The 16597-nt window shown below is 39.5% G+C and overlaps 1 protein-coding gene across 1 annotated transcript in view; it reads right to left on the bottom strand.

The window, feature by feature from the left end:
• Positions 1-52: 52 nt before the first annotated feature.
• Positions 53-16597, bottom strand: part of LOC103509029 (semaphorin-5A-like) — a 29243-nt gene continuing 12698 nt past the window's right edge. Inside the window, exons 5-7 of the mRNA XM_026823475.1 lie at positions 7089-7296; positions 680-979; positions 53-271 (exon numbers count right to left, since the gene is read on the bottom strand). Of these exons, the coding sequence (XP_026679276.1) occupies positions 68-271; positions 680-979; positions 7089-7296 (712 nt within the window). The 3' untranslated portion in view covers positions 53-67. The remainder of the gene's footprint in view (positions 272-679; positions 980-7088; positions 7297-16597) is intronic.

The following is a 16597-nucleotide window of genomic DNA, read 5'->3' as shown; positions in this document are numbered from 1 at the left end:
ACATGAAAAATTTGGGTTCGACTGTGAGGACGAATGGAGAACGGACTGAAGGAAATTTAGTTCAGGCTCATAAAAGTCGCGTGATATTCATTCCCAATTTCTTTTTCCTTTCACGGGCACACATACCTTGGACTTCGTCAAAATAGAACGGGTAGTCTCCCGGCAGCGAGCAGTTCAGTCTCGCCTTGACGAAACTCGTCCAGTTGTCCTTGAGAACAATAGCGCCCCCGGTGTCATTCTTGCAAACTCGGGCAATCCGCGAGTAGATTTTCTGGAAGAAAAGAGGAGTGAAGAAAGACGTCAGTCATTTATTTAGAATGGGGTCTAACAGTTGCCTTTTACCACTGATGACTGAGTATGCGCGCAGGTCACTTCCGAACAGTCTCGAAGAATTCTCAAACGTGGGAATGTAATACAATCCGGAGGTTTCCAGGTTCGATTCCCGCCGGGGTCGAATTTTTTTCGGCTCTATGCTTGAAGTTCAGGGTGCACTCGGCCTCATGAGTATAACTGAGTAGCTACTTTAATCAAGTAACCACCAGTGGTGGAATTGCCAGTGTGAAAATACTATTGATATATGGAAATTAAATAATGATATGATTTGGTTTTGCTACTGTAACACGGGGTTATATAGACCCGGGAGTTAATACAAGCATTATACCTACTTTTAGGTACTTACCTTACCGCAGTTCATATACTCTACCGCGCCTTCGCGGAACACGAAGTAAACGAAAGCGTCCGTCTCAAACGATCCTACAAACTGGGGTTCATTGAGCCACATGGCATTGTAGTGTTTCGTGCGCAGGGGAGAAGGGGAGAGGTCCCGAATAATGGCCGAATCGGTCCCCGAGAAATCCATAGGGGAACCGGCGAAATATTGGCCGCTCAGGGTCATGAGGGAGGTGATGTTGGCGTAGGGGGAGTGTGGACATTTGGCCACCCCGGACACCCAGTCTGTCACCCGGTTGATGTCCTCCATCTGGGAACAGGATAAAGCAGAGGTTGGATTAGTTAAACAAATAAGTTCTAAAGAACAGTTAAGCAAAGAAGTTCTAAAGGGCAACTAAGCAAAGAAGTTCTAAAGAACAGTTAAGCAAAGAAGTTCTTTTAGAGCTCTTCTAGATAACCAAAGGGAAAATCACAAAAGATCTACTAACCAAATCGCAGTGACCTAGGGCATTTATTATAGCCGATGGCCCTACCAATACCAATAAACAAAGAAGAATAGGAATAGTTTAAAGTGAAGCCCACCAAATAAGTAAAGTCGTTTTTTTCTTCCGGAAGTTCGTTTCCCCTCTTTTGGTGCTGTAGCGCCTGTACCAAACCATAGGAAGCTTAACCCCTCACACAAAAAGCCCAAACTGAGGCTTAGGTGTAGGGGCTGGTCAGCCCCAAAGGAAGGGTTGAGCTTCTACGAATCTACGAAAACCATAGGAAATCCAAGATGGCGAGCTATCAGAATCGCTTACCTCTCCGAAAGGAAAATACAACTTGGTTAAACCAAACTAGGTAAAGCCAGCCTAGTTAGTTTGGAGGTAGAGTGTCTGCCTTGTAAGTGCTAGGCCGCAGGTTCGATTTCCGCCCGGGACGGATTTTATCCTAAACAGATAAGGTTCCTCTTCGGAACGGCTGGTTTTCTCCTATCCTGTCTTCCTTCGCTCTTCGCTTTCGGGACAAGTCCTTGGCAGTTATAACAGTTCCCTCTTTCAAACCTCTTTAATAAAATCTGGTGTGAACATCACACGACTTTCTTTATATGACTTCCCTTGAATTATGCTTGTTTGGGTGTTTTAGTTATGGTTCTCAAAGGAAGAACTCCGGAATCTCAGAAACATCAAACGTTATTACGAATTAGCCATGAAAAGGGTATTATTTTATTGACGTAAGTATCTCCTTACACTGTCTTTGAATAATGCAAACTCTGTATTTGCGACTAGCAGTAGGTATGGTCCACTGAGTTTAGTCTAATAAATCTAATAATACTAAGAAGGAGCAGATAGACTTGACTTGAACTCGAACCAACAACCTCCAGATCCAGAGTCCACCGTGGTAACCACTACATCACAGAAATTTGTTTTAGGTCCTCTACCATTCATCAAATATCAACATCAAAGCACACAGCCTAGTTAGCTTGGTCGGTTATAGCTCGTCTGCCTTGTAAGCGCTAGGCCGCGGGTTCGATTCCCGGTCGGGGCGGATTTTATACTAAAGGGATAATGTTTCTTCTTGGAACGGCTGGCTTTCTCCTATCCTGTCTTCCTTATCTCTTCGATTTCGGGACAAGAAGACCTTAGCAGTTTCAGATCCCTCTATCAAACCTCTTAAAAAAAAAGCTTTCACACAATTTTGAGGAAGCACACTTCTCTTTTGAGTGATAATACTCTTTTTTTAATTAAAAATGTAGAGGGGGAAATAGATCCAGCATTGCATAGGAAGCATGATGGAGTGTTTTCCCAAAAAAAGTTTTTTTTTTTTTTTTTTTTTTTTGAAGTTGGAATTGTGAGATTGCAGAATACATAGAATCTGCATCTCTCTCTCCTTCTCTCCCACACATTCTCTTCTTTCAATCTCTCTCTCTCACTCTCTCCTTCTTCTGTCTGAGTGAGTGAGTGAGAGAGTGAGTGAGAGAGAGAGAGAGAGAGAGAGAGAGAGAGAGAGAGAGAGAGATTACAAAAATTAAAATGAAAAAATCTTTTGATGAAGAACAAAAGTTGAATATTAAACGCTATTATTTCTTAAGCGCCTATTGTAAATGGTAAATATTAATCTTCTTCCAATGGTAATTCAATGGTAATGGTACCATTGTTTCGTTTATCTTCGTACTCATCACCCCTCTCCAGAACTTTTGATTTAATACTAGTGAAGAGAGAGAGAGAGAGAGAGAGAGAGAGAGAGAGAGAGAGAGAGAGAGAGAGAGAGAGAGAGAGAGAGAGAGAGATTACAAAAATTAAAATGAAAAAATCTTTTGATGAAGAACAAAAGTTGAATATTAAACGCTATTATTTCTTAAGCGCCTATTGTAAATGGTAAATATTAATCTTCTTTCAATGGTAATTCAATGGTAATGGTATCTACCATTGTTTCGTTTATCTTCGTACTCATCACCCCTCTCCAGAACTTTTGATTTAATACTATTTGCTATGAGTCTGGTTGTACAGGTCTAACCTACATTGGACATAAATCGTCCAACCGGGTAACAGGTTGAGGTCAGTGGCGTATACAGAACATGGGTAAGAAGAATAAGAAACATGGATAAGAAGATGGCTAAGAGGATATTGGATAAGTAGACTAAGAAGGAAAGAAAGAAGAATATACTAAGGAAAATATCATACGTTCATTAGGTGACCGAAAATTTTGAAAGCAACTTGAAAACAGACAACTTTCTTAGATCCAGCAAAAGTTTGACGTCACAGCAACTTTGTACTTCAATGATTGTGCAAGGTTATAAAAGATTTTTCTTCTGTATTATTACATTACAACCAAAGAGGAAAGTGCGAAGTTCTCTATCGAAATAAATCACAAGCTGGGCTTCCCACAACTTGCCTTATGAGGCGAAAGAACAAAGCGGGCAGGAACTTAATTGAAATTATCATGATCAACCATGATTATGTAGCTGGAAATTATGATTATCATGTAACTTGAAATCAAAAGATTGTCATGTATCTTGAAATCGAGATGGAATTTCAATTTGACATCACTGTCACCTACACGGAACGAAACTTTGTTAGGGGAAATGTTTGAATTACATTTCTTGGTACTTTCCTAGTTTAAAAGAACTGAGAAATATGGATCGATTCGACATTTGACTAGAACAGCCCCCCCCCAAAAAAAAAAAAAAAAAAAAAAAAAAAAAAAAACTGATTTTTTTTGAAAAATATGATTTCTCCATGCACCTGTCATAAAAATCAATTGTTAATTGTGTTGCCTCAGAAAATAATATGATGAAAACAATGGACGCATTGGAATAAATTGAAATATTTCTATTATGTATGAACTCGTTCGATTCCCCAGGATCGCGAAATATTTTACCATTTTGACCAAAACAAGAAACATTAAACCTCAATGTCTTCAGGTAGCGGTGCAGCTGCTAGTAAACTTTCCTGACCTCAGCATTGTTCATGCAACTCGGAGATTTCTTCGGAGAAAAGTGAGCGAGAGAAGCGAGGTTATTGCACGAATCTTCCTCTCTTTTTCGGAAATGTCGAGTGAAATATTTCCGTTTTGTGTCATGTCGGAAAATTCTAGGAAATAATGATACTTTTGGTTCACGAAAAGGGCTGCTGGATGGGGCTCCCGAAAGCCCGGTATTGGGTCCAAAACTTAACGAGAAAAATTTCTTCATGTGTGGACAAATATCGCTATATCAAGATCGCACAAACCTTTTCACAACACAGGAATTTCTTCAAGAAAGACCCCTTATTTCAATATAATGTAGTGAACCTAAAAGGAAACATTGTCGAGTTCGAAAATTTAATTCAATTCAATTCAATTTATTTTTATTCAATTTACATAATATAACATTAAAAATACAACATTTCAATGAATACAATTTTATTGTACAACGTCAGTTAGAAACCTCACTTCCTTCGTTCAATAATAAGATTAATAATCTTGTAAAGTACCTATGTACCTAAGAGTAGTACATTCGTTACATCATTCATCATCCTTGTTATTTGTTTTGCATCTCCTGATGAATTCCTGGGATATATTTCTCCGGAAACGTGATGAAAGGATAACAATATCAGTCCTGTTGATAGATGCCAGGAATCTGTCATCACTCACCACCACAATATTCCAGGATCAACAATCATTATTCCAGGGTTCCAGAGTGTATTTCAGATCATACTTTACAAGTTCATTTCTGTAGAATCTGTAGTGTATATAACATTATAATTCTATGTTGGCACACTATAATAAATCTAAATAAATAAAAAAAAATCTGTAGAATCTATTTAAAGTTTGAATGTATTGTGATGAAAGAACTAGAGAAGGGGTGAAGCCAAATGGCTGTCTCTCTGCTCATTATTGACTCAGGATATTGTCAAGGGGATCAATCAGTCCTTGTTATTATAATATTACTCTATTTCTATTGCCGTTAAATCTAATGAGCAAATTTCTACATTTACATTTCTTTTCAAAGTTAGGCCGAGAGACGCACCTAAAAAACGAGCTTTGACTTACAAAAACAAGGAGAAACAAACAAAGAACTAACCAAACAAACAGGCAAACGAACAAACAGATTTCAAGTCAATTTTTAATTTACTATGGACAATTAAAACCATGTAATAAAAATAAGGAAAGTAAAAAGGAATCAAGAAATTTGCCATCCTCAAAACCAAGCTCCTTCGTGAAGAGGAAGCACCAAAAAGTTTGTAAAAGCTCAGAACTTTCTGAACGATTATTATCGTCATTAATAATTCAATAGCGTGGAGAATTCAATTGAATCGAATTGAAAAAAAAAAGTAAAAAAAAAACAAGTTGTACAATAAATGACTTGAGATGACTACTGGTCCGTTGGTGGTTCTGCAGTATGAAGGATCTGGGTTCGACATTGACCATGTGGGCTACTTATGTCAGCGGGTGTTAACCTATGTGAAAGCGTATTTTCTTTTCGCAATTTTCATGATGGTGATGCTGGGACTTGGGGAAATGGAACATTGTCTGGGAAGAGGGAAATGGAACCTATGTTAAAGCGTATTTTCCTTTCTCAACTTTCATGATGGTGTGGGAATTAGGGAAATGGAACACTGCCTGGTATTGTACCATTTTTCCATTTCCCACCTAATGGTCTCGAATCTCACCGATTTCTAATTTTTCTAAGGGGGAAAAAATGTAATATGTTTATGGTTTTGAGTACCGCTCTTCTAGTCTGAGAAATAGAACCTCCTGATTGTGACGTATGTTCTGTTCCATTGCCTCAGGGGGAGGTTTGAGAAATGACATAATGGCCGAATCGGTGCCCGAGAAATCCATAGGGGAACCGGCGAAATATTGGCCGCTCAGGGTCATGAGGGAGGTGATGTTGGCGTAAGGGGAGTGTGGACATTTGGCCACCCCGGACACCCAGTCTGTCACCCGGTTGATGTCCTCCATCTGGGAACAGGATAAAGCAGAGGTTGGATTAGTTAAACAAAGAAGTTCTAAAGGGCAGCTAAGCAAAGAAGTTCTAAAGAACAGTTAAGCAAAGAAGTTCTAAAGGGCAGTTAAGCAAAGAAGTTCTAAAGAACACTTAAGCAAAGAAGTTCTAAAGGGCAGTTAAGCAAAGAAGTTCTAAAGAACAGTTAAGCAAAGAAGTTCTAAAGAGCAGTTAAGCAAAGAAGTTCTAAAGGGCAGTTAAGCAAAGAAGTTCTTTTAGAGCTCTTCTAGGGCTCTTCTAGATAACTAAAGGGAAAATCACAAAAGATCTACTAACCAAATCGCAGTGACCTAGGGCATTTATTATAGCCGATGGCTCTACTAACACCAATAAACAAAGAAAGGATAGGAATAGTTTAAAGTGAAGCCCACCAAATAAGTAAAGTCGTTTTTTTTTCTTCCGGAAGTTCGTTTCCCCTCTTTTGGTGCTGTAGCGCCTGTACCAAACCATAGGAAGCTTAACCCCACACACAAAAAGCCCAATCTGAGGCTTAGGTGTAGGGGCTGGTCAGCCCTAAAGGAAGGGTCGAGCTTCTACGAATCTACGAAAACCATAGGAAATCCAAGATGGCGAGCTATCAGAATCGTTTACCTTTCCGAAAGGAAAATACAATTTGGTTAAACCAAACTAGGTAAAGCCAGCCTAGTTAGTTTGGAGGGTAGAGTGTCTGCCTTGTAAGTGCTAGGTCGCAGGTTCGATTTCCGCCCGGGGCGGATTTTATCCGAAACAGATAAGGTTCCTCCTCGGAACGGTTGGTTTTCTCCTATCCTGTCTTCCTTCGCTCTTCGCTTTCGGGACAAGTCCTTGGCAGTCATAACAGTTCCCTCTATGAAACCTCTTTAATAAAATCTGGTGTGAACATCACACGACTTTCTTTATATGACTTTCCTTGAATTATGCTTGTTTGGGTGTTTTAGTTATGGTTCTCAAGGGAAGAGAAAAAGCAACTCACCTCTCTCCAAGTACAGGCAGGTGTGAAAGCACTGGTTCCGCAAGCAAACAGCTTCTTCCCATTGCTGAGCAAAACCTTGATGTAATTCCTACAGGACTCTTCTGACTGACCTTTGTCCTGGCAGGTTTGAATAATTTCGGGTTGCGCCATCCAGGGGGCTTTCTCCAACCTCGTGAGGCCTTTGAGCGAGAGACGGTAGAGGTTGTCCCTGAAATCAGACAAGAGGATGGGAAATTTAATAATGACTAATAAAGTTTTTTTTTTAAGTTGGAATTGTGAGATTGCAGAATACATAGAATCTGCTTCTCTCTCTCCTTCTCTCCCACACATTCTCTTCTTTCAATCTCTCTCACTCTCTCTCCTTCTTCTGTCTCAGTGAGTGAGTGAGTGAGTGAGTGAGAGTGAGTGAGAAATCTTTTTTTTTTTTTTTTTTTTTTTTTTTTTTTTTTTTTTTTTAGTAGATACATACCTACTCGTATGTTGAGTTAAAATAAGTATTTATCGAATCTTTTAAAATCTTTTCCGATATCTTCTGAAGTTCCCGAGTGTTGAGAATGAGCTTCCTAGATAAATCATATCATACAAGTGTCTTCCAAACGCTTCAGTAATCTTCGACCTGCCGGGAATCAAACCCAGGACCTCCAGTGTCTAGTGTGATACCCATTCGGCACGGAGGTTACTTTCGGTCCCTACAATAGGGATAATGGACTTACCGTTTCCTTCAGGAAGTGCATGGAGTAAATAGAGGACGGGGTGTCAGGGACGACGCTCTACAGAACCGAAAGACTTCGACCCCGCCGGGACTCGAACCCAGGATCTCCAATGTGTTAGTCTAGTGTGATAATCATATAACCATTCCACCACGGAGGTTACTTTCGGTCCCTACAGTAGGGGAAAAAATCTGGACTTACCGTTTCCTTAAGGAAGTGCATGGAGTAAATAGAGGACGGGGTGTCAGGTTGGAGGGGTTTCCAGATTTCCAGAACACACGTAGTTTGAGTACGGGGTAGTACGGAGATCTTCTTTACGAGGCCTTCCTCTGTGGCAACGTACATTACGTGCACCGCTCTGGGGGAACAGGAATTAGATTATTAGAGAAAAGTAATTAAAGAGAAAGAGTGCCAGCCTAGTTAGCTTGGTCGGTAGCGCGTCTGCCTTGTAAGCGCTAGGCCGCGGGTCCGATTCCTGCCCGGGGTGGATTTTATCCTGAACGAATAAGGTTTGTCCTCGGAACGACTGGCTTTCCCCAAACCTGTTGTCCTTCTCTCTTCGCTTTCTAGGCGGCAAGACCTTAGCAGTTACAGTTCCCTATATTAAACCTCTTCAGAAAAAGAAAAATAAAAGTCAGGTCACTCACCTATGAACCTTGGTGGGCAGAACATCAACCGCAATATGGGTGAGGGTCTCCAGCTGTCCAAAGTACAATGGCCGGGCAGTGGTAGGCTGTACAGCGCTGTCCATGAGCTGATAGCTGTAGGCTAGATTGAGAAGCTGAGGGGTGGAGCTTGCGTCACATTGACCGTGGTACTCCGTGTGTGGGGCCCGCTCCCAGGCAGATCCTGAGGGAAGAACATACATCAACAATAGTTTGAGCAACAGCAAGGTAAACAGGAGGGCGGGGATTCGATTCCAGCCGAGGCATGGAATTTTATCTTCATTTATTTCAGAAATTGACCACATATCAGATAGTAATGGAGCTCTAAGAACCAAGGGGTAGGTAGTAAGATCTAAGGGTTAGGTGGTAGAGAAACACTCCAGAGTTCACCTCGTTTAGTGGTGTAGTGATTCAAAACGGGAAGGTATAGTACAGTATGCCGATCCCCCCCCCCTCCTCCCTCGACACTTCAACGACTTAATTTAACATAATGTTAGAAAGATTAAAGAAACAGGAAAAAGACGCCCCCCACGAGAATTGATGATTTCAAAATTCAAATTGAATGATTGTCATGCTGTAATCTGCAACCAGCCAAAGACTGGAAGCCACTTTATTTCAATATATTTAAATAAATGTTTCTCTTTTCAATAACCTACATCAGGGGAAAATCAGGGGAAATGACCTAATAATAGATTTCTTCCACCTTGGTCTCCTAAAACGTGTGGCATCCTATCTCAGTGGTACCTAGTGGGTAGGCGTTAGATATGATGGCAGATTTTCTAGAGCCTAACCCAAAACACTAGGTACCTATATTTCGAAAAATTCTGGAAGGAATTATGATACAATCCCATGACTCGTATGGGATTGAACCCGGAACCTCCTGTTTAGACGAAAGCCTTGCTTACCACGCCAACGATAGTAAATACGGATGCAATTTTTATTCGATGTCAAGGGAATCGAACCCAGAGCCTTCGACAAGTTCAACACTAAAAGTAAACCATAAAAAATAACATGTTAATGTTAATAATGGATTGTGATAAGAATACAGGTTTCATCGGCGTGTCATTGTAACAAATTCTCTTTATTAGTGGAGACGCCTGAACTCCCTTATTAGTGGATGTGACAATGTACCCGTATCGTCGACATTATTGAGACAGCAGGATTAATATCTTCTTTGATTTTATCCCCAATATTGTTTCATCATACTCGGGTCGGGTGTGAGGAATGTAACCCCTTTTTATGTAACCACTTCTCTTCTTTTTCTTCGCCTTCTTCTCCTGCTTCTTCCTCTTCTTCTTTTTCCTCTCCTTCTCTCTTTTTTACTTTGCTTATCTATAGGAAGGAAAGTAATGTAATCGGGTCAAAATTTCGATGGTCAGTTTTTAGTGCCAAAACACGTTTTGAGGTCCCCTAAATCCAAAGTTTCAGCCATTGGTCCGTGTGTGTGTCTGTCTGTAAACAAAATATCTCTAGAACGGTAAGAGCTAGAGTTGAAATTTGGTATGTAGATGTCAAATGTGACAAGGATGCGACAAGAAACTTTTGGTTAAGATCGGTGCAACGGTTGGCGGCATTTTACCGCTTTTTGGCGGTTTTCGGTGTAATTTAACAATATATCGGGAACGGTATGAGCTAGAGACTTGAAATTTGGTATGTCGTTTACAAATGTGACAAGGATGCAACTCAAAACGTTTGGTTGAGATAGCTGCTGCGGTTGGTGGTATTTTGACAGCTTTTTGACCGTTTTTTGGCGGTTTTCAGCTAAAGGTACCGACTAAACGGTTAGAGATATTGTAAAAGTTTGGCTATAAGAACAAGAACACCCAAAATAAGCATCATTCAATACGATGAGGAAAGTCGTGTGATGTTCACACCAGATTTTTTATTTTCCTTCTTCTTCCTCCTCCTCCTCCTGTTCTTCTTTTCCTCTTCTTCTCCTGCGTCTATTTCTTATTACGAGTATCAATTTTTCTTCTCTTTCTTCTTCTTCTTCTTCTTCTTCATCCTCCTGCACAAGAATCACACACAAATCCTGGGCGGGGGAGGTGACATTCGAAACCGGGCAGCTTCCTACAAGAAAACAAGATGTACGGAGGTAATAACCAGTGAAGTCATGCAGAGAACCTCTTTGTGCCTGTAAAGGTCAAATGTCACTGGTTGCCCCTTACTGGCGAGATGGCTATCTTGGTAATTATGCCATTACTTACGCCCTGTCAGGTGTATCAACTTACCATCCACTAGAATTCAGAATCCAACAGAATGCCATTTTAAACTTTAACGCTCCTTACTTTCTTAGTAGGTATGTGCAGCATGGAAATAGTACCTAAGGCAACCTCCTATGTCGGGTATGCTCACAATAAAGAACGAGGACATCGGGAAAATTTCAAGTCCAAAACGGCGCGGTCTGGCGGGGAATTTGAAAACTTTTTCTGCGGAAAATTCTTTGATATTTTGTCCCCCTCCAAGGCTGAAAATGATTGACTACGCCTTTATGTCGATTTTTCTTTCCACTCAACTTATGTCGTTATACTTTCTCGTTATTTTAAGTAAGTCGTCCATCTCCTGTCTTAAATTTCTAAAATCACCATGAAGGTTATCTCAGGCTATGCAGAAACACGCCTTTTTCGGGAAGATTTCAATAAGCTTGTTAACTAATTTGCTAATTTCATTGTCCTTTTCCGAGACTTAGGTGTAGGGGCAAACAGCCCTAAAGAGTGGGTTAAACTTCTACGTATTTCATTGTCCTCAAACACCCGAGAGCATCCGTTGCGCATACCTGCACTTTGCACTTACAGCTCCCTAGGAAATACATAGGCGGGCAAATGGCAATGGACACAGTTTGGCATGCAGAAATAATGGCAACGTACCATCGGAGTGTAGGTGAAATCACAAGCTGGGCTTCCCACAACTTGCCTTATGAGGCGAAAGAACAAAGCGGGCAGGAACTTAATTGAAATTATCATGATCAACCATGATTATGTAGCTGGAAATTATGATTATCATGTAACTTGAAATCAAAAGATTGTCATGTATCTTGAAATCGAGATGGAATTTCAATTTGACATCACTGTCACCTACACGGAAGGAAACTTTGTTAGGGGAAATGTTTGAGTTACATTTCTTGGTACTTTCCTAGTTTAAAAGAACTGAGAAATATGGATCGATTCGACATTTGACTAGAACAGTGGTACGAGATTTGCACGATGAAGATGAAGAAGAAGAAGAAGAAGAAGAAGAAGAAGAAGAAGAAGAAGAAGAAGAAGAAGAAGGAGGAGGAGGAGGAGGAGGAGTAGAAAAAGTGAAAGCATTCCGTTATATGTAGGTCAGAGAGTCGAAAGGTGTCCCTTTACAAGACAGAAAGAAGTTAGAAACAGCTTATTGTTTCTTCTTCTTCCTCCTCTTCTTCTTCTTCTTCTTCTTCTTCTTCTTCCTCTTCTTCTTCTTCTTCTTCTTCCTCTTCTTCTTCTTCCTCTTCTTCTTCCTCTTTTTCTTCCTCTTCTTCTTCTTTTTCTTCTTCTTTTTCCTTTCTACTTATTTTGGTATCAAGTAAACTCCCTCATCTCACGAGAAGCACAAGATATTCGTGATATGTGATACCTCACCTTAAGTTGGGTCGGGGAAGGGCAGCCCGCAGCAGCACGCGATTTCAAAGAGGGTCATCCGGATACCAACCACGCGCAAAGGAACTTGGCTTCAGTGATCCATTGGAAATTAGCGTACCTACCTATTCTGTTTTCTCTGACACCAGTGAAGTTACTGAAGTTGGGTCTTCCCTGCTAGAAGAAAAGCATGAACTGAAACCCCACTTTCCCAAGACAGCACCTGTTTACCAGGCAACCGCCTTGACGACTACACCACCAAGGCAGGTTAAGTGGTAGAGTATGTCTCGGGTATTAGCCTCACCCTGTGGTTGTCTTCCAGAGTTTATGAACCAGAAGCTTAAAAGGTTGTAGACATGTAGAAGCACTAACTTTCATTGTAATAATATAAATCATGAGCATTGGTCTCTTATTGGTCTCATATTTCTTTATTTTCTCCTCAGAGTATGTGTGTGGTTTAACTTTCTGGATAGAATTGCAAGCTTGGTTTTAATTCCGTGTTGCTTGTAGAATTCATAACGCATTCCTGAGTGTTATTAATCTGTTAATTGATACGTTTTGTCGTGGATTAAATGCTCAAAAACTTTGCTTGAAAAAAAAAAAAAAAAAAAAGAAAGAAAGAAAACAGAGAGAACAGCTATGTTTTGTTCTACATTAATGTCATTTGATGTCCTGCCTTTTTGGATGCTTGTTGTAATTGTTTTGTCATCCAAAAATGGACGTATACAGTTGAGAATGAATGAGCTCAACTTTGATTCATCAATGTATGCCAGCCCAGCTCGAAGGACATTCGTCTTTATCGCCTTTTCCCGTTCCTGGTATTCAGGTTGGACTGGCACTGGAACTTTAACCATGGTAGGTGTGTTTTCTTTTCGGGAAAGTGACCTCTGGAAAATTGACCACTGCTCCAATGGCAATAGATCTGTTGCGCTTACTTGGGTGATGTTTCAAAGTCATAGAAATTTTTTTTTTCTTCTACGACTTCTAGAGCCCGAGATAAATCGATTTAAAAAATACCGGTAAATCGTGAAGTTTGACGTCACGGCATACGCTCCCGTAGACAATGACGTCATAATTCATGACTCCCGCTTCGTTTGTTTGTGCGCAAGCGTTTCTGCGCAGTTGTACGTGAAATCTGACGTCACAACTCTTTGAACTTTTTCATTAGAACAGCAATTAAAATTTGAATTTTCGACCTTTTAAAGTTACTTTTTCGGAGTTTCGACCTCAGATTTGGATTTTTTACTACTTTTTACGTAGGAATTGACCATTTATTAATAATTTTTACCCATTTGCAACTCCTCCATTGAATGGGGAAATGGTCAATTTCCCTAAAGGAAAATACACCTAATGATGATGTCCTCCTAGTCGATTTCGACCACAGCGATCTCATCTCAAGTTGTCACGGTTGGGTTTGGGGTAAAACGACGGTGGTGGTGGTAGCGCTGATGACTGGTGAAACCCAGTTTGTTCTTGAAGGTGCGGTTGCAGGGGGCGCAGAACAGTTCACCACGGTCGTTCACCCAATAGTGTGGTGCTTACCTTATAGGTACAAAAATGTTCCATTTCTCACTTCTCAGTGATTAATGTTATTAGTACCAATCCCAAATTACAATATCATAACCATAAGTATGTCTATTTTGTAAGCTGTATTTTGTAAAGTCATCTTCTAGCTTCTTACATCTTCAGGAGGCAGGAGGAATCCTTTTCTCTTGGGGTGGTCAAAGTCTGGACGTCAATATAGAAATCTCAATCCATTTATTATATCTCTGTCAATATTCAAAGACCCTACACCACATACATACTTATACAATTACCCTAGATCCCTAGAAGAACATTCAGAAGCTTTCAAAAAATATTTGAATAAACTCTTAACAAGAAAAAGGTCTCAACCTCTCTTCCTATCATGATGTAAGTCTTCTTAAGTGTTTTGAAAAGAGATATGGAGATCTTCAAGATAAGGTTAGAAATACCAAAAATATCTACCAACTGAAAAAACACGATGAATTTGAAGAGGGATCATGAAACCCCTTGAACCAAATACCTAGGAGTGTGATACTTTTTTAAAGAGGTTTCTTGATAGAGGAAACTGTAACGGACATCTTACAGTCCCGAAAAAGAAAAGGAGGACAGGATAGGACAAAGCCAGCCGTTCCGAGAACGAATTTTATCTCTTCTTTAGTATAAAGTTCGCCCCGCGCGGGAATAAAACCCTCGCGGGTTTTATTCCTAGCGCTTACAAGGCCTTCCAAACTAACTCTAGAACTAAATAAAAAATATCAAAGTCTAGTTCTTCACTCTTCGAGACACAATAAAAAACCGAGTAGCAATAGTTTTCATGCTGGCTGAGCTTAGAGTATTGTGTTCCTCTGGTCTTGTATGTTTTGTATGCAAATAGGAACTGGCTTTAGATCTGCAACAGAGGTTGTACTATTGTAAACTGCAGAATACAAAAGCTATGGCCTTACAGGGTGGACTAGGAAGACGTTTTAGTTTTTGTACGAAGAAAGGGAAACTCAAGCTGATGTTGGTTTGTGGTTCACCCTGAAAAATACTAGGACATCAGTAGTTGACGCATTTAGCACCAGTTTTTAAATAAATAAATGTTTTATACCTATGATACCTAGATACTTTTGTATTTTTCAAATCGTACAGCAAATCTTTCTTTGGGTAGAGTAATTATTAGTCCGAAAAAAAGTTATGACAAAATCGGCCAAAGTCCAATGGAACCAAATAGTTCTCTTCGTTAGTGGAGACACCAGAACTCCTTTGTCAACATCAGTGCACGTGACAAATTCTTTTCTTCAATATTGGTGGATGTAGTGAATTTCCCTTCCCAATATTAGTGGATGTGACAAAATTTTCTTATGAATATTAGGAAGTTGTCTACCAATAATTCTTGAAAAAATTTGGAGATTTTTTTCTTCCGTAAGTAGATGTTTCTGAGCCACCCGCTATTTCGAAACAACCAACTGCTATGTACAATATTGTACATTAAAACAGTAGTCCCCAAGTTCTCAGAAAAATCTATATGTATTTGTTGGATATCTGTGTACTAACTGTAAGAACTTCATTGCCAGCATCAAAGAGCTTCGGATCTGGATTTTATATTTTATGAATTTTATTTGTGTTCGAAATAAAAGGGGGAAAAACACGAAGAGTTCTAAAGTGCGGCAATAATTCGGGTATGTACGTCATTTTTGTACAAAGTCAGCCCAAATTTTTTCCAAATCAAAGAGGATTTTTTTTTCTGCTGCGGCGGTATGCCATGAATTCAAAAGGACGTAGGACCCTTTGGTTAACGCAGCGAAATGTCTAATGGGCCGAAAATATCACCACTTAACAAGATCAGAACTTTAACGACTCTATCTCCGAAAAAGATTCAATGAGGTGAACACAAATATTTCAATTTGTGCTTTTTTTTAATTAAGGGTTTTAAAATTTGTGCTTTAAATTATTGAGATATTGGAAAAATCCTACAATGCTGCAGTGAGCACCAAAGTTGTGACATAATAACACAAAGAAACTGCATTTACATATTAGTGGATGTGACAAAACTTTCTTATGAATATTAGGAAGTTGTCTACCAATAATTCTTGAAAAAATTTGGAGATTTTTTTCTTCCGTAAGTAGATGTTTCTGAGCCACCCGCTATTTCGAAACAACCAACTGCTATGTACAATATTGTACATTAAAACAGTAGTCCCCAAGTTCTCAGAAAAATCTATATACATATGTATTTGTTGGATATCTGTGTACTAACTGTAAGAACTTCATTGCCAGCATCAAAGAGCTTCGGATCTGGATTTTATATTTTATGAATTTTATTTATGTTCGAAAAAAAGGGGGGGGGGGAACGAGAAGAGTTCTGGAGTGCGGCAATAATTCGGGTATGTACGTCATTTGTACAAAAGTCAGCCCAATTTTTTTCCAAATTAAAAAGGATTTTTTTCTGCTGCGGCGGTATGCCATAAATTCAAAAGGACGTAGGGCTCTTTGGTTAACGCAGCGAAAGGCTAATGGGCCGAAAATGTCACCACTTAACAAGACCAGAACTTTAACGACTCTATCTCCGAAAAAGATTCAGTGAACAAAAATATTTCAATTTGTGCTTTTTTTTTAATTAAGGGTTTTAAAATTTGTGCTTTAACGAGGACTTGTGAGCTTGACAAATTTTAATAAGGATATCGGATATGGTACTTGTGATAGAAATCTGATAAAACTCCAGCTCCGGGGATATATAATTTGTACCTAATGAGAAACGAGTTTTTAACAAACTTGGAAAGGTTTGTTAAAAAAACTCGATTTTTTTTAGAGAAGTTTTTAACTAACCCATAATCCACACGTTTCTAATATCCAGAAATTCGAGCGCTGAAAGAAATGCTTTGTTTATTTGAAGATTTCAAGTATGTATACCTAGTGCTTGTTAAAAAATGTAGGTACCATTTTTAGTTCAAATAAGAGCATCATGATAATAAAGTGAACCATTCAACGGGTGGACAGTAGATCCTCCTTTTATCATCAATTCATCATAC

The sequence above is a fragment of the Diaphorina citri genome, unplaced genomic scaffold (genome assembly GCF_000475195.1).
Source record: "Diaphorina citri unplaced genomic scaffold, Diaci psyllid genome assembly version 1.1 scaffold459, whole genome shotgun sequence".
Lineage (NCBI taxonomy): Eukaryota > Metazoa > Arthropoda > Insecta > Hemiptera > Psyllidae > Diaphorina > Diaphorina citri.
This window is presented reverse-complemented; position numbering and strand designations above follow the sequence as displayed.